This window comes from Neoarius graeffei, chromosome 14, assembly GCF_027579695.1.
Source record: "Neoarius graeffei isolate fNeoGra1 chromosome 14, fNeoGra1.pri, whole genome shotgun sequence".
NCBI lineage: Eukaryota > Metazoa > Chordata > Actinopteri > Siluriformes > Ariidae > Neoarius > Neoarius graeffei.
This window is the reverse complement of record NC_083582.1, coordinates 64,798,064-64,821,267: the sequence shown is the minus strand read 5'-3', so window position 1 is coordinate 64,821,267 and position 23,204 is coordinate 64,798,064. Positions and strand designations below refer to the sequence as shown.

At 41.6% G+C, this 23,204-nt stretch overlaps 1 protein-coding gene across 7 annotated transcripts in view; it reads left to right on the top strand.

Annotated features, from left to right (window-relative positions):
• usp54b (ubiquitin specific peptidase 54b) overlaps positions 1-23,204 on the top strand; it is a 362,268-nt gene that overhangs the window by 298,491 nt on the left and 40,573 nt on the right. For all 7 annotated transcript variants that reach the window (XM_060940231.1, XM_060940227.1, XM_060940226.1 and 4 more), the window contains 6 exons: positions 347-496; positions 1,298-1,469; positions 6,358-6,534; positions 6,941-7,484; positions 9,146-9,273; positions 9,418-9,576. In XM_060940231.1, coding sequence (XP_060796214.1) covers positions 347-496; positions 1,298-1,469; positions 6,358-6,534; positions 6,941-7,484; positions 9,146-9,273; positions 9,418-9,576 — 1,330 coding nt within the window. The remainder of the gene's footprint in view (positions 1-346; positions 497-1,297; positions 1,470-6,357; positions 6,535-6,940; positions 7,485-9,145; positions 9,274-9,417; positions 9,577-23,204) is intronic.

Here is a 23,204-nt window from a genome sequence, read left to right as displayed (position 1 = left end):
AAATGCAGAAAATATCGATTTCTAACCGCATCATAGAGCACTGAATTGAAGTCCGATTGAATCCTTAGCTCTGTAGATATCATATCCCCACCCCTAACTTCAATCATGCAACTTTTATGGCTGTATTGTTGTGTGAAATGTATTCATTAAACCATCACTGTGAAGCGTATAAGTCAGGACGCCCTCCCACAGTGCTGATGAGTCAGTATCCCCCATAATGATTTAGTCTTTCTTTGCAGCTCATGTGGGTGGCTCCATGCGTCCTCATGCTAAACCATCCACTTAAGTCGACTGCTTGATTGGCTCTCGCAGCCAAGATTCTCACACTTTATTCTTTGCTGCATAGCTATTCTACCGAGTGACGGATGACCGGGCCAAGCAATCAGAGCTCTACCTGGTGGGCATGGTGTGTTACTATGGCAAGCATTACTCCACGTTTTTCTTCCAGACTAAGATACGCAAGTGGATGTACTTCGATGACGCCCACGTCAAAGAGGTAACAACTGCAGTTAAATAAGCATTTAGTTCTTTCACTCATGAAGGAAAAGTTAAAGGTAGACTGCCTTTCAGATGTTTCAAGTGTAGGTCATAAAAAGAATTTTCCCGACACCCAATTATTTTTGGACCGAAAGCTACTGACTTCCAATTTTATTCTTTTTTTTGTTGTTTAATGGAATAATTAATGAATTTAGGGCCATGTGGCCCTGAATTCTCCACTTTTTTTTTCCTGCTTCACCATGACCCAATTCAAGATACCACGTCATCCATGACGTGGTGGGCTTTCCCCGTTCGCACAAGGCATTGTGGGATGATACAGGAGAGAAAAATGGAGGACGTGAGTGTGCGAATGAAACGTGAAAGACCGACTGTAGTAACGGAAAGCAAGAAGAAAAGATATGTTATATACGGAGGAAAGGAAACACAGGACCAAAAAAACTAATAAATATCGGCGGTCAGCGAGCACCTCGGTGTGATCAGCTGTTCGTTTAGTGACAGAATGACGTAACTGTCAGTGCACGGTCAAAGGGTCAAAGGTAAGACTTCCTCTGTCTGCTTGACTACGCGAAGTGAGCGATTTCATGCACATTATTTGCTCGGGAATCCCCTGAAATTAAATAACTTCCCAGCCACAGAATGGCCTGATATTTTGTGAGATATTACAGAAATAAACATATATCACAATGACCAAATTTCAGAGGGAACTAAATTTCACTGATTTTATGAAATCGGAAGGCCGTCTAGCTTTAATGAGTGTATTTTGTGTGTTGTGACTAATGTGTGTGTGTGATTGTTACAGATTGGGCCCAAGTGGAAAGATGTGGTTTCGCGGTGTATAAAGGGCCATTACCAACCCCTGCTCCTGCTCTATGCTGACCCCCGTGGGACGCCTGTGGCATCACAGGATATGCCCGCTGCTCAGCTGGAACTGCATCACTGCAGCAAGGCTGGTTATGACAGCGAAGACTCCGGTAGGAGAAAGAAAGAGTGAAGCTAGAGAAGGTGAAATGTATAACGGAGAGAACAGAGGAAAAGATGTTGATTGGACAGAACAGATTTAGTAGAATCACCTCAAGTGATCAAAATGGTTCATGACAATGGGTAGGGTAATGTTTTTTTCATCCATTTCAGCACAGTTCTCAAACTACTTTTTACAACAGGTTCATTTACCTGTTTTTTTTTTTAAAGTACAATGATGAAACACATACTACTTCTTCTTCTTCCGGATTCTCCCATTAGGGGTCGCCACAGCGGATCTGTTCCATATTTGATTTGGCATAGGTTTTACACCAGATGCCCTTCCTGACACAACCCTCCCCAATTTATCCAGGCTTGGGACCAGCACTAAGTATGCGCTGGCTTGTGCAACCCCAGTGGCTGGGTATTTTATTTATTTATTTTTTAACCTGATCTGCATGTCTTTGGACTGTGGGGGAAACCGGAGCACCCGGAGGAAACCCACACATGCCCCTTTTCCACCAAAGCAGTTCCAGGGCTGGTTCGGGGCCAGTGCTTAGTTTGGAACCGGGTTTTCTGTTTCCACTGACAAAGAACTGGCTCTGGGGCTAGAAAAACCGGTTCCAGGCTAGCACCAACTCTCTGCTGGGCCAGAGGAAAGAACCGCTTACGTCAGCGGGGGGGCGGAGTTGTTAAGACCAACAACAATAACAAGACCGCGAAAGATCGCCATTTTTAAGCGACGAGAAGCAGCAGCTGTACAAACGCGAAGTCATCCATTATTATTGTTGTTGTTGCTGCTGCTGCTTCTTCCGTGTTGTTTTTGCTTCGATATTCGCGCCAAGGTTTATGCAAACGTAGCGACGTAACTGATGTATACAGCGACGTAACTGACGTATACAACGACGTAATGACGTGGCTTCCCTTAGCACCGCGAGCTATGGAAAAGCAAACTGGTTCTCAGCTGGCTCGCAAGTTGAACGAGTTGTGAACCAGCACCAGCACCGGCCCCGAACCAGCCCTGGAACTGATTTGGTGGAAAAGGGGTAACAGACACGGGGAGAACATGCAAACTCCGCACAGAAAGGCCCTCATCAACCATGAGATTCAAACCCAGAACCTTCTTGCTGTGAGATGACAGCAATAACCACTGCACAACCGTGCCGCCCCAATCTTGAAATACATACCACTTACTTATTATTGTAGCTGAACTTGTGCTGAATACAAAAAAAGTCTTGTGACTGAAAACACTGCTGAGGTTTGTTCAAATTGACAGCAAGATCGGAGCATGAAAATACCCTCAGATTCCTAGAGGTTAACAGGAACAGCTGTACTATTTTCTCATTCGTGTAGTCATTATTACCAATTATCAGGGAAATCATATGGCAGCAGTTTTCGTTACAGGGCCCTCCATAATTATTGGCATCCCTTGTAAAGATAAGTAAAAAGGGTTAGTCAAAAAAAAATCCACTTTTTGCTGAAGTCGCTTCATCTCATGCTGAAAAAAAAGAAAACTCCAACCTTTAATTGAAATAAATGCATTCAGAGGAAAACAAATCCCTCATCAAGAAATATTTTTTTTTCAACTAAAAGACATGTGCCATTATTATTGGCACCCCTGCATTTAATACTTTGTACAACCTCCCTTCACCAGTAAAACAGCACTGAGTCTCCGATAACATTTTATAAGGTTGGAGATACAGAGCAAGGCATCTGAACCCATTCCTCTTTACACAATCTCTCCAGATCATCCAGGGTCCGAGACCTTCTCTTGTGCTCTCTCCTCTTCAGCTCACCCCACAGGTTTTCAATGGGGTTCAGGTCAGGGGCCTGAGGTGGCCAGGGCAGAAGCTTGACTCTGTGCTCAGAGAACCATTTTAGTGTTGAATAACTGTTTTTGTTGAAAATAATTATTTCTTGATGAGGAATTTGTTTCTTTCTTTTTAATTTATCATGCTTAGAGGCTGTTTCTTCACTTGGACCTGCGGCTTTAATCAGGATGGAAGGAATAATGAATCGCTCCAAATCCTAGGGCCCGTTTACACGAGGACGCTGTCGGGTAAAAACGACTAAATATTTTATCGGAAGTGCCTTTCGTCTACACGGGGATGGCGTTTTCGAGGCTGAAAAACGGAAAAATTTGAAAACGCCTTCCAGAGTGGATAAGTTAAAAACAGCCCCCGTTGCATATCCGTCTAAACTACCCAATACGCGAAACTCTGCTCGGATCTGCTCACGTCGGGTACGCGTTTACGTCATAGTAAGAGCATGTGTGGCAGCGGGGGCGTGGTCAAGCGCCGGTCTGTGACAGGAGGGTGGAGTCAGGGAAGGTAAGTGGCAGAATCACTACACCTGATGTCAATTAACCTGTGTTTGTGTGTCTTCCCAGTGACCGCGCCCTATTTAAAGAGGGAGAGCAGAGACGCTCATCCCCAAGCTAGACGCCGGTTGCGTGTGTGTCTGTTGGTTTAAAAATATTGTTAGACTGAAAAGTGTGGCAATAAAGCCTATTTGTAAACCTGATCTCTGTCCTGCCATCCTCTGTGCTCCACCCACTCGTATAGAACGGCTACAGCATGTCTGATTACATCGATCCAACGGACCTTCAAGCTGCTCTGGCAACCTCACGAGTAGCCATAGCCAGAGTAGTCAAAGTTTTCACGGCGCAGATGTGCAGATCAGACAAGACGGAAGACGTTGCGCATGCGTGCAGACATAGCGGAGGTCTTTCACAGCACCACTAAGCCGCCTGGCATGCACATCCAATTGAATTCCACACATTTATGCGTCACTGTATAGACGCAGATTTCCGCCTTGAAAACGGTCGTGTAGACGCGGAAAAAAGTGAGAACGAAAACGGACTTTTGCGTTTTTGTTTCAGACCGTCCCCGTGTAAAGTGGGCCCTAGTCAGTGAAACTTGTGAGATGAATTTCACCTTTCAGCATGAGAATGACCCCAAGCACACTTCCAGATCAGCGAAGGAAGGGCTTCACCAAAACAAGATCTCGGTTTTGGAATGAGTCCATATGTAATTCCAGTTGAAAGCCTGTGGGGTGACCTGAAGATGGCTGCGCACAGGAGATGCCCAGGCAATTTCACAGAGTTGCAAGGAAGAAGCAAAATATTTCCATGTCAAGACGTGCCAAAGTGATTGATTCTTACCCAAAAAGATTGAATGCTGTGAAAAAGTCTAAAGTTACTTCAACTAAGTATTAGTTTAGGGGTGTGAACACTTATGCAACCAGGATATTATACATTTGTTTTTTCCCCTAAAATGATTTTTTTTAACTTTAATTTATGGGGTGCAATTTCACAATAAAGGTAGAAAAGGTTCTGACATGATTAATCTTTGATCTATCTATCTATCTATCTATCTATCTATCTATCTATCTATCTATCTATCTATCTATCTATCTATCTATCTATCTATCTATCTAAGCTGCCATTTTAACAGAGGTGTGTAGACTTTTTATTTCCACTGTATAGTGAAAATATGTAGTATAACAGGGCTTTCCCAAGGAAAAAATATCAGAGCGGCGCTACTGATGCAGAGCCCAGCCTGGAGGGCCTTGAAGGCTGCTGGGGGGTCCGGGGGCATGCTCCCCCGGATGATTTTGAAATTAGAGACTTCAAATGGTGCATTCTGGTGGCGTCTAGGACTGATTTAGGCACAACTCATTACTAAGGAGAACTGAAGTAATTTTTAAACTTGCTTTATTTCTTAATTAACGTGTTATTCAATTACGTTTTCGGTTTTAGTAACCTTATATCGTGACTCGTATTGGCAACTAATTGCAATTAAATATTATACTTATCAGCCTATTCGGTTTTTAGCCGTGTTGAATTTAGTTTGTTTGGTCCACGGCAGGCGTCGCTTATCGGCGTGATCTTCACGAGACTTGTGCGAGACTTCGAAATATGAAGTGTCAGCCAGGTGTCAGTGCTGCCATTTTGAAAACTGTTTTCCAAATGAAATATTGCACAAAAACGAGTTTAAATGACGATTACTGCCTACTTTTTTCAAACTTTCCTGATTGCTATCAAAACAACAAAACTTCCGGCTTGATTACGTCAGCATTCGAAAGCGGGTGCGCGCGTCTTTTGACAACGTTGGCAGATGTCGGTCACTTTGATTTGCGCTGTACGTTTTACTTCCGTCCTACGATGTCTCACACAGGTCTCGACGAATCTCGTTTACGGCCATTGCTTTGACATATGGACTGATATATTACAGAGCATATTTCAAACACTCATAACTTGCTATAGCAGCGACAAAATAGCGATCAAAAATGCGTTCCTATATTTAATAAAATGAGATAAATAGAATTTGATAATAAAAAATTTGCCTTCAGTTCCCCTTTAAATTTGCTGTTTTTTACTTTGTCAAATATGCAAGGGGCAAAATTTGATTTGAAATGAAAACACTTCGTAGCATACCTCTTCATTTTCCAATTCCAGGATGCCAGGAACAGAATCGAGGTCAAATCATGCAACAGCGCCATCTAGCGACTGGTGCCTAGAATGTGGTTTTTATGTATGGTTGCGAATGGCAGTCAGTGCACGCAGAGAAACCTTTATTTTCACTTCTGGGTTGAGTACCAGGACGGTCTCGACCTATATATTACAGTATCTTCCTATTTCTATAGTTATTACTCATTTTCAGAGGGGAATATGAGATATTTAGGTGCGGAAAGTACTCTGCATTGTTCAATTTATGGTATTGATTTTTTTTTTTTTTTGATGTGCAAGTAACAGCGCAGCGCTGACGTCGCACAGCACGGCAGAACACCATGTATTCATGCTTTGGGGAAAACCCTGGTATAGTGATAAGATATTATTTACCATATCCGTCACCCCTACATTGAAATCAGTGTCCGTCCTTGTGGTTGTTGTATCTTCAGGGAGGGAGCCGTCCATCTCCAGCGACACGCGCACAGACTCTTCTACAGACAGTTACAGTTATAAGCACTCGCGCTCGCACCACGAGTCCATGGCCTCCCATTTTTCCTCAGATTCTCAGGGAACTGTGGTGTGCAATCAGAACAGCAGCGGCTCACAGAACAGCATGGACTCTGCAGGTAACAAAATGATCCCTCACACACACACACACACGCAAAATGACCGCATTACCTCATTCTCTTAACCCTCATGTTCTGTTTACATAGCTGTGGTAGTCTCATTTATTTGGGTCATTTATTTTTGATTTTATGGCATTACAGCTGTAAAAGACCCAATATATCTTTACACAGTTTATAGAAATATAAACCCAACCCATTCACCTGCTTGTGAATCCTCCTGACAGGAGCTGTAAATGGTAGAAGTGTTACAGAGATTACAATCACTTTTTTTTTCATATCAAAGTCATTTTCTTACTTTTATTTCACATTGTTTCTTTCAGGTCAAAACAACCTGAACAAATCGTGAATTTGTGCCAGTTTTAGTAATGGATCGGTTTGACCTGAACAGAATATGTTCTTTGTCTAGGTGATGTCCTGAAAGAAAAGGCAGCTCCTCAGTCCCCACCACGGCCATCCGCCGTAGGACGACTGCCTGATAAAGTGGGTTCGGGTGCTGGCGGATCCGAAGCCACGCCACATGCCAGGGACTGGGAGGATGAGAGCACCAGCAGTGAGTCCAAGTCCAGCTCCAGTGGGGGACGCTACAGGCCGTGCTGGAGGCCGAGGAGAGAAGCGCTGAACATCGACAGCATCTTCAACCGGGATAGGCAACAGCTCGGCTCGAGTCCACTCCCCGAAGATGCCATCCCTCAGACGCCAAACGACTCCTTCCCTGGAATAGAACCAGATGTCATGGACTCCACAGATACGCAGCCCGGGGATATAATAAGAGGCGAGTCTAACATAGGAATGGGACACCTTCCAGTCCCATCCGCTCCACGCGGCGTGGCTCAGCCACCAAGGTTAATCCAGAGGATGGAAAGCGGCTATGAGAGCAGTGAGAGGAACAGCAGCAGCCCCATCAGCATGGATATGCCTCTCAATGAGAACCTCAGCACCAGTGCACCCAGGTATTATAGTCCTGTTCCTTTTGAGCTTTTTAACACTTAAGTACATTGACTTCAAATAAGCTGCTGTTGAGCCACAAGTCAGAGATTCATTAATAATGAGAAAAGTTGGCAGGTAATTATCATGGATCTTGCATGTGGATACAGTTCACAACTCTGTACTTGCTAATTTCTCTCTTCGAGCTGCAATGCCGAAGTGTTAGAAATGAGTGCACTTAATAAGCACGCTGTTTATACTGCGCACAGCTATAATTAACCTAAAATATGGACACTTTCTGATTTCACAATACTGAAAGAAAACCTGGCTGTTACTTCTGTGTTTGACAATTGTTGTTGGACCTGGTGGACATTAATTTTCTTTTTTTTTTTTTTCCATTTTGATTTTAACAGTTACGTATAATATTATATATGCATATATAGACACGTTTTTTAATTTTTAATCTAGGTATATTCATGTTTATACCTTATTATTAGCTATATTTAATAAGTTGTTTTACACGGGGGCTGCATGGTGGTGTAGTGGTTAGCCATATCCTGTCGCCTCACAGCAAGAAGGTTCTGGGTTCGAGCCCTGTGGCTGGCGAGGGCCTTTCTGTGCGGAGTTTGCATGTTCTCCCCGTGTCCGCGTGGGTTTCCTCCGGGTGCTCCGGTTTCCCCCACAGTCCAAAGACATGCAGGTTAGGTTAACTGGTGACTCTAAATTGACCGTAGGTGTGAATGTGAGTGTGAATGGTTGTCTGTGTCTATGTGTCAGCCCTGTGATGACCTGGCGACTTGTCCAGGGTGTACCCCGCCTTTCACCCGTAGTCAGCTGGGATAGGCTCTAGCTTGCCTGCGACCCTGTAGAAGGATAAAGCGGCTAGAGATAATGAGATGAGATTTTAACAGTTACGTATAATATTATATATGCATATATAGACACGTTTTTTAATTTTTAATCTAGGTATATTCATGTTTATACCTTATTATTAGCTATATTTAATAAGTTGTTTTACACGGGGGCTGCACGGTGGTGTAGTGGTTAGCGCTGTCGCCTCACAGCAAGAAGGTTCTGGGTTCGAGCCCCGTGGCCGGCGAGGGCCTTTCTGTGCGGAGTTTGCATGTTCTCCCCGTGTCCGCATGGGTTTCCTCCGGGTGCTCCGGTTTCCCCCACAGTCCAAAGACATGCAGGTTAGGTTAACTGGTGGCTCCAAATTGACCGTAGGTATGAATGTGAGTGTGAATGGTTGTCTGTGTCTATGTGTCAGCCCTGCGATAATCTGGCGACTTGTCCAGGGTGTACCCCGCCTCTCGCCCATTGCCTGCGACCCTGAACAGGATAAGCGATAATGGATGGATGAATGGATAGTTGTTAGTTTATAATAGTTCTTCCTCTTATTATTATTATTAACAACTTCGTAGTAAAAGAAATGAGAAATCTACAGTACTTCTTAATTTAGACTGTTTTGGTTGCTATGGCGATAAGAACAACTCCTTGAATGTCCAGTGGCAGGATATGGGCCAGCAAAACTAAGCTGGTGGTGTATTGTTTTTTTTTTAAACATGACATGGGTCATATACCTGAATGCTCATGAATGCAGAACAATAATACTCACATGCACTAAAGTGTCAGACTGTGGTCATCATTTGTCTCACTCCTGGCTACCTTCTTGTTCTCACTTCAGGGAGGCCAGCAGTAAAAGGCAGATGACGTCAGGGCCATCCTGGCGAACGGTGCCAAAATCCAAGAGCAGCAGTGCCATTTTACAAGACGCGCGATCACCCAGCTGGAGCAGCAGCCCTGTAAATCTGGGTGAGCCGCAGCAAATACTAGCATTCACTGTCTACTGAAGTTACTCATGACTACATAGAAATCAGAATATTTATTCATTCGTGTGTGTGTGTGTGTGTGTGTGTGTGTGTGTGTGTGTGTGTGTGTGTGTGTGTGTGAGTGCAGGGGAGGGCCGCAGTGAGCTTGATGAGCTGCAGGAGGAGGTAGCACGCAGAGCAAGGCAGCAGGAGCTCCAGAGAAAGAAGGAAAAAGAGAGAGAGGCAGCCATGGGCTTCAATCCCAAACCCAGCAAGTTTATGGACCTGGATGAACTCCAACACCAGGGTAAATACCACACAGGAAAGGCCACAGACAACAGTTCCTGCCAGTTACATGAAACCGTTTTGTTATCAGGACACAGAATGGAGACCGTGCCGAGACAAACAAATAGGGGGACGTACTTGTACGGTCAACTTCAGAATTATTGGCACCTTTCATGAAATTGAGCAAATTTATAAAACTTTAATAAATAAAATTTATGGACACCTACAGTACCAGTCAAAGGTTTGGACACACCTTCGAATTCGGTGTTTTTTCTTGATTTTTTTTTTTTTATTAAAAAGACACTTCATGTCTTAAAGTAATGATGGATGTCGTTTCTCTTTACTTAGTTGAGCGGGTGGTTCTTGAGAGTTTTTCCACGAAATCGAGTCATAAATGAGCTGATAGCCGACAAGACATGTAGCACCGAGTCGGCTACAAGCCGTGTGCGATGAGATTGAGTGGAATAACTGTTTTATTCTAAAACAGTGGAATAAATCTTTTATTATGCTGGGACTACTATTGTACCAGTATACCATTTTGTACACAAGACCGGATCATGCCTGGCGGACGATATAAAAAAACCCAGTAATTTTCTTTAATCACAGGTCTATCATTAGCGAATCTTCATTGTATTTAAGTTATTCCACGAAATAAAGCCGTACATGAGCTGATCGCCGACGAGACACGTAGCACCAAGTCGGCGATCAGCTCATGTACGACTCTATTTCGTGGAATAACTGTTTTATTCTATCCACATTCACTGGATTTTGAGAAATGGAGCATTTTTATTTGTATTTTTTGCAAATTCGATAAATAAAAACTTTATACAAAACGTCCGACAAAATCGTTTCCGTTTAGAATGAAAACAAACCGGCGAAATAACAGGAGCAATTTGTGAAAAATGTGATAATAATAATAATAATTCTTGAAAATAAAAAATTCTTCCCATGAAATTCTTTCATTCCATATTTTGTTGCTTTTTTCATTTTTGGGGTTTTGTTTTCAAGTAGAGTTTTTATTTCATCCTCGATTGGTTCAGCAACACGCTCCGCCATTTTGTTTTTCTCTACTCACGGTATATGAGCTGATATCCTAGTAGTAGAGTAGCCAATCAGAGCACGCGATTGCTCATATCCAGTGAATGTGGATAGAATAATATGAATTCATACAGTTGTGGAATAGGGCTATTTACTGTATTATTATTATTTACTATTTACTGTTTGAGCTCAAACGCATTAAGAAGGCGAGAAGTTGCACTAATTAACTTTTGACGAGGCAGCACTGTTAATCGAAAAGCATTCCGGGTGACGACCTCATTAAGCTGGTTAAGATAATAATTTCATAGTTTTGATGTCTACAAAGTAGAAAATGGTCAAAATATAGAAAAACACTATGAATGAGTAGGCGTGTCCAAACTTTTGACTCGTACGGTCCACAATATGTTTTATTCTTAAATGTTTGTCTTAAAGGAACAGTCCACCATACTTCCATAATGAAATATGCTCTTATCTGAATTGAGACGAGCTGCTCCGTACCTCTCCGAGCTTTGCGCGACCTCCCAGTCAGTCAGACGCAGTCAGACGTGCTGTCACTCCTGTTAGCAATGTAGCTAGGCTCAGTATGGCCAATGGTATTTTTTGGGGCTGTAGTTAGATGCGACCAAACTCTTCCGCGTTTTTCCTGTTTACATAGGTTTATATGACCAGTGACATGAAACAAGTTCAGTTACACAAATTGAAACGTAGCGATTTTCTATGCTATGGAAAGTCCGCACTATAATGACAGGCGTACTAACACCTTCTGCGCGCTTCGGCAGCGCATTGATAGGGAGCTCAGATATCAATGCGCTGCCGAAGCGCGCAGAAGGTGTTAGTACGCCTGTCATTATAGTGCGGACTTTCCATAGCATAGAAAATCGCTACGTTTCAATTTGTGTAACTGAACTTGTTTCATGTCACTGGTCATATAAACCTATGTAAACAGGAAAAACGTGGAAGAGTTTGGTCGCATCTAACTACAGCCCCAAAAAATACCATTGGCCATACTGAGCCTAGCTACATTGCTAACAGGAGTGACAGCGCGTCTGACTGCGTCTGACTGACTGGGAGGCCGCGCAAAGCTCGGAGAGGTACGGAGCAGCTCATCTCAATTCAGATAAGAGCATATTTCATTATGGAAGTACGGTGGACTGTTCCTTTAAGTAGTGCATTTTCTTGCAATGCACTCATTTCAAAGTTAACAGCCCCCTTAGACTTAATATTCGATGAAGAGAGAATAACAGCAGCAGTTCTCCTGGATATCTCCATGTCCAACATTTTAAGCTGTGTGTGTGTGTGTGTGTGTGTGTGTGTGTGTGTGTGTGTGTGTGGTCTGCCCACTTAAAATCAGATCCTGAGTTTTTACCAGGGTTCAGATGTAGATGGATTGCAAAAACTCTTATTTTCTAACAATTAATTGCGTACATTATGTTTGGAATCGTACTGAAAACTCCACCTACAGCCAGATCTTAATCTTTTGGAAGGAAACTGGTCATAGCATTGAATCGATAATTCTTACGAAGCATTCAGATAATTTATGGCCTGTATAACCAAGTTAACTCTCTTCTCGTGCACAGAAACTCTAAAAGACCATAACCCGAGCTCAGGTTTGGGTTGCCGCTATTCTCCAGAAGGGTGCCAATAATTATTTTGTTGATTGTATTTGAGTGTGTATTTCTGTCCTTGCTCTTTTTACTTCATCTCTCTGGGTTTATAGCTAGGTTACTATTTTTTTTTTTTTTTTTGCGATGCCCTAATGAGAGAGGAAGTAAATAAACGGAAAGAAACAGGAAGAGCGGTCAACACCTGAACTGACCGATGTTATAAGAGTGAAGCAAATGTTGGTCCAGATGTTCTCCTGTCCTGCAGATGTGTGAACAGTGGGAGTTAGTCTAATCCAGCAGCACGACAGGATCATCAAGAGACGAAAGCAATGCTATTCACATATTAATAAGACAGCTCTTGATTCATTCAGTAGTCCAAACTCTAACATGGTGTGTTTCTCAGTACGAGTGCATGCTTCTGTGTCTTTGCGCAGCTACCCGGGTGCATCTCTACTGGTGATACTTTTGCATCTTTTTGTCTCTGCATAAAGTGGCAAGGTTTATGTGTGTATCGAGAGCTCGCTGGCGTGCCACAGGCAGTGTGCGTGTGCGTGCATGTTTTCAGTAGCCTGGCCTTGCTGTGTTAATTGCAGGGAAGGGGTGCAGTTTTAAGTGCTGCTTGGCGGAGGCGGACGCTCTGTTAGAGCAGTCGCTGCGCCTGGAGCAGGCTGGAGACCCAGCCACCGCCCTGGCACTCTTGCGCCACGTTGTGTGTAAGTAATGCTGACTGTACCCCTGCCTGCTGTGCCTAGTACTAGCACAAAACACACCCACCCTTCCCACCAACGCTGCCCCCTGCCCCACAGCTGTCCGCTTGCCTTCGTCTGCCTTCTGCTTTCCCCACTTTACCTGTCCTAAAGTTTGTCCTTTCCTTGTGTTCATTGTCCTCGTAATGTTCTACCTGAGTGATTCTCTCTCTCTCTCTCTCTCTCTCTCTCTCTCTCTCTCTCTCTCTCTCTCTCTCACACACACTCACACACACCTGAAACCTGGTGTATAGACAGAAGCGGATGCAGATTCGGTCCAGCGTGTTTGTTTTTTGGGGGGTTTTTTGAGGATGTTATTTAAAAAAACTTTATATTTGCCAAGGCTTCTTAGTTTCTGAGGCACTAACCATATACAGTACTGTGCAAAAGTCTTAGGGACCCTATTTTTTTATGCAGACTTTGCTATGGATTTCTATTTTATGACTTCTACATTATCAAGTCAGTGCAAAAACATTTTAAGAGTCCAAACATTCGTTAATTTTCCAGCACAAAATTAAATGTTACAGAAAAAAAATGTTTGTATCTGAGCAGCGTATTACACAAGAGACCACTTTTCAGATTAAAAAAGAAAACATGCTGGGTTTTGGTGCAAAATTAAGACGCGAGTGTGACAGGCAAAGTGTCCAGAAGAACTGTGGCTGGTTCTGCAAGATGCTCAGTAAAACCTACAGCTCATTTCCGCATAAAACTGCACTCGTTGTACCTGAGTCGACTATTTTGTATTTTTTTTAAAGCAAAGGATCGTCTCACACCAAATATTGACTTAGTTTCATTTATTATGGCTTACTGCTTACTGTTTATAGTATTTTTTAATTTTGGAACATTTCATTTAATTATTTTTAAGCCTTTTTTTTTTTTGGTCTCCAGCATTTCTTTCCATGTGCCTAAGACTTTTGCACAGTACTGTATGTCTTGGAGCAAATCCGTCCAGATGAGGTTCGTTCTTCAGAGGCATGGCCAGTAGCATGGCATAGGGTGAAAATAATCATACCACTCCAATTTCTACCCCTTTTGACATCAGATGGATGCAGATTTCATAAATTATCTAGTAGCTCATGTTGATTATATCATTGATATAACCTTTTGGGCATTTTGACTGAATTACTTAAAGAGCATTTACACCGCCAGTGAAAATTTCTTGAACAGACTATATTAACAGTGTTGGTTAAACTTGATGACAGTGGTTCAAGTTAAATAATCTAGAAATAGGAAATCTTTATATATATATATATATATATATATATATATATATATATATATATATATACACACTACCGTTCAAAAGTTTGGGGTCACCCAGACAATTTTGTGTGTTATCCATGAAAAGTCACACTTTTATTTCCCACCATAAGTTGTAAAATGAATAGAAAATATAGTCAAGACATTTTTCTGGCCATTTTGAGCATTTAATCGACCCCACAAATGTGATGCTCCAGAAACTCAATCTACTCAAAGGAAGGTCAGTTTTATAGCTTCTCTAAAGAGCTAAACTGTTTTCAGCTGTGCTAACATGATTGTACAAGGGTTTTCTAATCATCCATTAGCCTTCTGAGGCAATGAGCAAACACATTGTACCATTAGAACACTGGAGTGAGAGTTGCTGGAAATGGGCCTCTATACACCTATGGAGATATTGCACCAAAAACCAGACATTTGCAGCTAGAATAGTCATTTACCACATTAGCAATGTATAGAGTGGATTTCTGATTAGTTTAAAGTGATCTTCATTGAAAAGAACAGTGCTTTTCTTTCAAAAATAAGGACATTTCAAAGTGACCCCAAACTTTTGAACGGTAGTGTGTGTGTGTGTATATATATATATATATATATATATATATATATATATATATATATATATATATAAGAAACTGAGGAGTTTTTGTGACCATTATTTATTTTATTGGAAAAAAAAATCTAGTTGCAACTAGAAAAAGCAGATTTGGGTCACGAATTAGGCAGTTGCAGCAAACAACATACCTCGTGTCTGAAATCACTCACTTGTTCACTACTCCCTACTCACTATCTAGGGAATTACTATGTCGAGGACTATATAGTGAGCTCATTGGCAAAATGAAAAAACATTTTCAGACACTACTCCGCCGCGCCGTTATTTGTCATTACTGTCGCACAATTAAAACGTGCCGGATCAGTCGGCTGGTGGGTTTTCAAAATAAGAAACACATGCATGTGATACAATTTTTGTGATAAATCCATATTATACTGAGTGTATTTCCTACATTAATAAATACAAAGTACTTTGTGCCTGCTGCATCTTTCAGTTTTTTTAAATCAAGGACGAATACTTTCTTTCTTGCCACTGCCTTTTCTCATCTCATTATCGCTAGCTGCTTTATCCTGTCCTACAGGGTCGCAGGCAAGCTGGAGCCTATCCCAGCTGACTACGGGCGAAAGGCGGGGTACACCCTGGACAAGTCGCCAGGTCATCACAGGGCTGACACATAGACACAGACAACCATTCACACTCACATTCACACCTACGGTCAATTTAGAGTCACCAGTTAACCTAACCTGCATGTCTTTGGACTGTGGGGGAAACCGGAGCACCCGGAGGAAACCCACGCGGACACGGGGAGAACATGCAAACTCCGTACAGAAAGACCCTCGTCGGCCACGGGGCTCAAACCCAGGACTTTCTTGCTGTGAGGCAACAGTGCTAACCACTACACCACCGTGCCGCCCGCCACTGCCTTTTATTAAATCAAATTTGAGCCTTTTGATTAATTCCTCGCTCTGCATTCTAACTTTTATTCTTGTACTTTATCTGCCTTTTTCTATTTCAGCTTATTTTCTATTCTCTTCCTATTTTTAATTGTACTTGAATGTCTGTTTATGATGTGTTTTTTCCTCCGTCCATTCACCCCATCACAGTGGGGTTTTTTTTTCTTTCAGCATGACCACAATGCATGATGGTACAGTATATATTGCTTGGCTAGTGACCATCGGTTGGACACTACTTTTCATGATGCATTGTGGGATACTTTGAGTGCACTATATAGGGTGTAATAATTCTCACTATACATTCGGACAGCACTACAAAATGGCGAACTCACTATACAGTCCACTATATAGTGAGTATTGAGTGATTTTGGACACAGGGATAGATTTGTCTTGTAGTTGATATTCACACTGTCTATTACAAAGTAGGTTTCTTGTTAATACGTTGTGGTTAAGTCATGATTACAGTGTATGATTTCTGGCCCAATTTTCCTGTTGCACATAAAAAACTGCACGTCATGAAAGACTTCTTAGAGTGTATAAATCTGAGAGCGGGTAATGTGTTGTGGTGACTGGTGCACATTTGGTGCCATGGTGACCAAAGACAGCCACCAAGAGCGTTCTGTTAGTGTCAGAAATGTTTCATTAGAAACTAAGAGCTTGTCTAAAAGCCAGCAAAGAATGGTATAAGATTCGACAAAACTCACAGCACAGCTACAAATACGTACAATTAGAAATAGAAATACTAATTAATCACACATTAGTTAATATAACTTTGCCAGCCTACATGTTTGGGCCCTCATGCAGTTACTTGCAAAGCTATGTGTTCTAATAGACAGAAAAATATCCTTATTATATCCTCAAGCTCATTTTGAAGTCATAGTGTTCCATGCCTATTTTTACTCAGCCTTAAATGGCTGCAAAGTCTTCATCTATACCTTTTAAAATAAGTTTTCTCCAGACATAACACTACTATAATAAGAATAATAATAATGATGGGCGGCACGGTGGTGTAGTGGTTAGCGCTGTCGCCTCACAGCAAGAAGGTCCGGGTTCGAGCCCCGTGGCCGGCGAGGGCCTTTCTGTGCGGAGTTTGCATGTTCTCCCCGTGTCCGCGTGGGTTTCCTCCGGGTGCTCCGGTTTCCCCCACAGTCCAAAGACATGCAGGTTAGGTTAACTGGTGACTCTAAATTGAGCGTAGGTGTGAATGTGAGTGTGAATGGTTGTCTGTGTCTATGTGTCGGCCCTGTGATGACCTGGCGACTTGTCCAGGGTGTACCCCGCCTTTCGCCCGTAGTCAGCTGGGATAGGCTCCAGCTTGCCTGCGACCCTGTAGAACAGGATAAAGCGGCTAGAGATAATGAGATGAGATGAATGAGATAATGAGATGAGATGAATAATAATAATATTAAATGGACAAATTTATATAGCGCCATATCTATCACTCTATTGCACTTTACACTAATAATAATCAAAATTGTGTACAATTAAAATAAATGTCATATATATATATATATATATATATATATATATATATATATATATATATTTTTTTTTTTTTTTTTATAAAACTCATAATTTATTCATAAGCCATTTTAATTTCTTTTTTGAATTGTTTAAGATTAGTTATGTTCTTTACGTTCTTTGGAAGTGCATTCCATAGTTTCAGGCCACCATACTTAAATATCCTTCCACCAAAAGTACTGCATTTTAATCTTGGAACTTGGGACTACTATTGTACCATTATACCATTTTGTACACAAGACCGGATCATGCCTGACAGATGATATAAAAAAAAGCAAAAAAAAAAACCCAGTCATTTACTTTAATCACAGGTCTATCGTTAGTGGATCTTCATTGTATTTAACAGTTATTCCACGAAATCGAGTTGTACATGAGCTGATAGCCGACGAGGCTCATAGCGCTGAGTCGGCTATAAGCCATGTATGACAAGATTGAGTTTCGCTGTATTTTGAGAAACAGAGCATTTTTATTTTTTGCAAACTCAATAAATAAAAACTTTATACAAAACGACTGACAAAATCATTTCCGCTTAGAATGTAAACAAACCGGCGAAATGACAGGAGCAACCTGTGAAAAATGCTATAATAATAATAATTCTTGAAAAATTAAAAAAGATACGTTCTTACTTTCAAATACTTTCATTCCATATTTTGTTGCTTTTTTGTATTTTGGGTTTTTTCTTCTTCTTTAGGGTTTTTTTTGGCAGTTGGCAAACCAACTTAAAGGTGCATTACTGCCACCGACTGAGCTGGAGTGTGGAACAGGAGATATGGAGGGAGCATATTCTTTGAGCCATTTCTGTTTCTTTTAAATACTTGATGATAATTTTTTGGGTTTTGTTTTCGAGTAAAGTTTTTATTTCATCCTCTGTTGGTTCAGCAACATGTTCCGCCATTTTGTTTTTCTGTACTCACGGTATGTGAGCTGATATCCTAGTAGTAGAGTAGCCAATCCGAGTGTGCGATTGTGCATATCCAGTGAATATGGATAGAATAAAATCTGATATCTTTACTATATAATCTGAGAACCCAATATCTCACAGTCTGTTATAGAAACTGGCAAAGGATTTGTTGAGATCATCTCGTACAGTGTGAAAAGCAATAATCATAAAAGACTGCTGAAATTGTAGTGTCAAACATCAGGCAGGTACACATGCCTTTAATAAAGCACTCATTTAGAGTTCCATTAAAATCTGAACGTGGACAATGAACAAGTCCTTATAAAATAAATAGCTACAAAGTTTTAAGTATTTATTGGAATACTTGGGTTTTTTTCCCCCATATTTAATTGTCAGTAGTTGGTACACGAAAGATATGCGCATGTTCAGAGATTTGTGATTGTCAGTGTGTGTACGTGTCATTGTATGGCTGTTCGAGGAACCACTCAAAGATTCTGAAAATACAATATTTTAATATCCTGTGCGGCGGCACGGTGGTGTAGTGGTTAGCGCTGTCGCCTCACAGCAAGAAGGTTCGGGTTCGAGCCCCGTGGCCGGTGAGGGCCTTTCTGTGTGGAGTTTGCATGTTCTCCCCGTGTCCGCGTGGGTTTCCTCCGGGTGCTCCGGTTTCCCCCACAGTCCAAAGACATCCAGGTTAGGTTAACTGGTGACTCTAAATTGACCGTAGGTGTGAATGGTTGTCTGTGTCTATGTGTCAGCCCTGTGATGACCTGGCGACTTGTCCAGGGTGTACCCCGCCTTTCGCCCGTAGTCAGCTGGGATAGGCTCCAGCTTGCCTGCGACCCTGTAGAACAGGATAAAGTGGCTAGAGATAATGAGATGAATATCCTGTGCACATTTAGCGTGGTGCAGTGGTTAGCACAGCAGGAAGATTCTGAGTTTGAATTTTGTGGCTAACTAGGGTCTTTCTGTTTGGAGTTTGCACGTTCTGCTTGTGCCTGCATGGGTTTCCTCTGGGTTCTCCGGTTTCCTCCAACAGTCCAAAGACAAATGGATTAGGCCAACTAAATAGGTGTGAATGTTGAGTGTGAATGATTGTTCATCTCTTGTAATAGACTGGTGACCTGCCCAGGGTAAACCCCACCTCTCACCCAAAGTTCAGCTGGGATTGGCTCCAGATTCCCCCACGACCCTGACGGATAAGCTGTATAGATAATGGATGGAAGGACATGTCCTGTTATCTTCCATGTCTAAAAACCTGAATATGCCACTGATGCTGTTATTTTAGGCAGTGTGGCCCTTTTCCCACTAAAACACAGTACTCGGTATTCTTCAAGCTAAATTGAGCAATTACAACAGGGCATTTATTTCAGAAGCAGCAACAGATGGTCATAATTCCTAACCTTGTGAATGTGCTTCCTGCCAATGAGCTTAAGAGTGAAAATTTCATTTAAGCAATGAACTATTTAATTATACAAAGGTACACACCTGTTCATATTAATTTGATGCTATACGAACTAATCTAACGCACATGGTGAATAAGCACATGGTGAAGGCTGTATTCTCCAAAGTGGTTGTGGCTCGCCGTCCATACCCAACCCATATTCAGTTCCATTTCCTGCAATTGGATGTCAATTTCTATGACATTCTGATTTCATGTAGCAGAGAAATAGCGTCGTGGAAACTCTCCCAAGCAAAAATTATTCAAAGAGTTTGCAGAAAAGTTTAGACTTTTATTAAATCAATTAACAAAACCCGAGTCAGTCTGCAGAGTGATCTGACTCCAACGTCATAAACCATTCATTTTTATAGTGTTCTGACATAAAGTTTGATACAGTAAGTATCATGAATTCTGATTGGTTCACACATCTCAACATTCAAAACCTCGTTTCCAACAATATTTTCTGTTGGACCATATGAACCCTCTAAGTTTCAGGTTTGTCTCCATCAATATTTCCAGGGTGGCACTGATGTCATTTTTATCCCCCGCTGGCCGAAAGACCCGAAGGGGGATTATGTCATGGCGATTTCTGCCCGTCCGTCCCGGGAAGGGTACTCAGTTTCTGAAATCAACTCCTTTCACAATTTGTGGAGGAATTTCACGAAACTTGGTAAAAGGCATTGTTGTATGTCGGTAGTACATATATTGTTATTTTGTTCAATTCGGTCACATTTTACCAGAGTTACAGCCCTTGATTAACAACCTTGTACTTTCACAGTTTCATGAAGGTGTGCTTGCCTTCTGACATCAACTCCTCTCACAATTGTTGGACGAATTTCTCGAAGCTTGACAAAAGGCCTTGTTATATGACGGTAATACGCATATTGCGATTTAATTTTGTTTGTGAAAATTTTACCAGAGTTTTGACCCTTGATTAAATAACTTGGACTTTGACAATTCCATGAGGGTGCACGTTCCTCTGAAATCAACTCCTCTCACAATTTGTGGAGGAATTTCACCAAACTTGGTAAAAGGCCTTCTTATATGACAGTTATACGCATAACAAGGTTGTTAATCAAGGGCTGTAACTCTGGTAAAATGTGACCGAATTGAACAAAATAACAATATATGTACTACCGACATACAACAATGCCTTTTAAAAAAAAACTGAAGTGATGGTTCAGCCAAAACCAGGCAGCCCACCTGTGGACCCAGTCATTAAGATCGGTGATGATCAGTTAAAGGTTGTGCAGAAGTTCTGCTATTTGGGTGGCTTCCTCTCACAGAATGCCTGTATAGATGATGAGATCATTTCCCGAATTAGCAAAGCAAGTGTCAGCTTTAGACGGTTGCAGCACAGACTATGGTCTGATCATAGTATTCGCCTCAGCACAAAGCTTGGTGTGTATAGAACAGTTGTGCTATCTACTCTCCTGTACGGAAGTGAATCTTGGACCTGGTATCGTCGCCATGTGAAAAAACTTGACCAATTCCACCTTAGATGCCGCCGCAAAATCTGTGGCATCTCCTGGAAGGACAGAGTACCAAACACTACAGTACTTGAGTGCTGTGAGATAGAAGGTATTGAAGCACTCCTCATCAAAGGCCAATTCCGATGGGCTGGACATCTTGCCCACATGGAGGATAGCAGAATACCGAAGGCGCTTTTCTATGGAGAGTTAGTCAGTGGACAGCGTTCACGAGGAGGACAACACAAGAGGTTCAAGGATGTCTTGAAATCCAACCTGAAAGTATGTGAAATACCTACTGAAACCTGGGAGAGTCAGGCTCTAAACCGTCCAGAGTGGCGATCCATCTGTCATGTTGGTGTTGAGAAATTTGAGCATCGACGCATCGAGATGCTCCAGGAATTCCGTTTAGCCCGCCATGCCAGACGAAACCAAACTCCTCCAAGCAGTACCGACTTTGCCTGCCCTGACTGTCAACGACACTGCCGTTCCCGAATAGGACTGATCAGTCACCGCAGAAAACATGCAACCCTCAACCAGGAACACTGAGAGAAAGGAGATCTGTCGGATACGACAGCTCAGACCATATATATATATACGCATATTGAAATTTCGTTTAATTTGGGCAAATTTTACCAGAGTTATGCCCTTGATTATTAACAAACTTGTACTTTGGCAATTTCATCAAGGTGTGCTTGCTTTCTGAAATCTACTTCCCTCACAATTTTTATCCCCCGCTGGCCGAAAGGCCCAAAAGGGGGATTATGTCATGGCGATGTCTATCCGTCCGTCCTGAGAAGGGTGCTCACCTTCTGAAATCAACTGCTCTCACAATTTTTGGAGGAATTTCACGAAACTTGACAGGGTTCTTTGTTATATGTCTGCAATATGCATATTGCAATTTCGTTCAATTCGGTCGCATTTTACCAGCGTCATGGCATAGTTGCTAGTGAGGGATATTGTGCTCTCAGAGCACTCTTGTTAAAAAAAAAATACATTCAGTTTTCGTTTCACCAATATCTTCAAGGCCACGCTGAGCTAACTAATCATCTAAACAAGACTTTATTCTGATTTAACACATGATTCAAAGTTCTATAATAATATAATGCTTTAACCAATCTATTTGTAATTGCCTTTTAAGCAGTGTTGGGCACGTTACTTTCAAAAAGTAATTAGTTATAGTTACTAGTTACTTTTCCCAAAAAGTAACTGAGTTAGTAACGGAGTTACTTTGTCATGAAAGTAACTAATTACCAGGGAAAGTAATTATTCCGTTACATTTTGTTCCCCCTCAAAAAAAAATCAAATTCAATTAGTGTAATCATAATAAAAGTGAATGTTAAATGTGTTTAATGACTGAAATGGACACTTAACAGAACCAATTAGTAACGTTATCTACACTATATTAATATTTTTGTGGGACAATGTGAGATAAGACATCTATCAAATGTAATATATTTTTGTAGTTATTAAAATTATGTTACTAATTACTGGCCACTGACGAGGACAAATGCTTTGTTCCTCGACATAATGTGCATTGCACGTAAACACTCTTGCCTTTTATTTCAAGTAATGAAAAGTCCTGGCTGTATTTCCAGTGTGAAAGCGCAGTGCTGGGCTGACCGCTCGCCATCGCTGGGTCTTCCGATTGAAAGAGCGCGCAGTAGTGCAGTAGGCGTGGCCTACCTACGTCTGTTGTCCAAATCTACTCTGATTGGCTTACTGTGCCGTTGTCTCGTGTCTCCCCGCCCCACACGAAAGCAGAGTAAAGAAAGGCTGAGCGAGCAGCGTGCCAGATGAGAACAGCTTTAATAAAGTAACGCATAGTATTTTATTGTAAGTAACGGGAACGGCGTTATAACGATGTAAAAAGTAATTAGTTAGATTACTCGTTACTAAAAAAAGTAACGCCGTTAGTAACGCCGTTATTTCTAACGCCGTTATTCCCATCACTACTTTTAAGTATAATTAACTTCATTTACTCTTTATTGAAAATCAACATGATTGGCCCTGAATCAAAATACAATCATCATAAAACAAATTACTGTATGTGTGATTACGCTAAAGCTTTATTTTTCATAAAATCGGTGAAATTTAGTTCCCTCTGAAATTTGATCATTGTGATATAGGTTTATTTCTGTAATGTCTCACAAAAAATAAAAATAAATAAAAT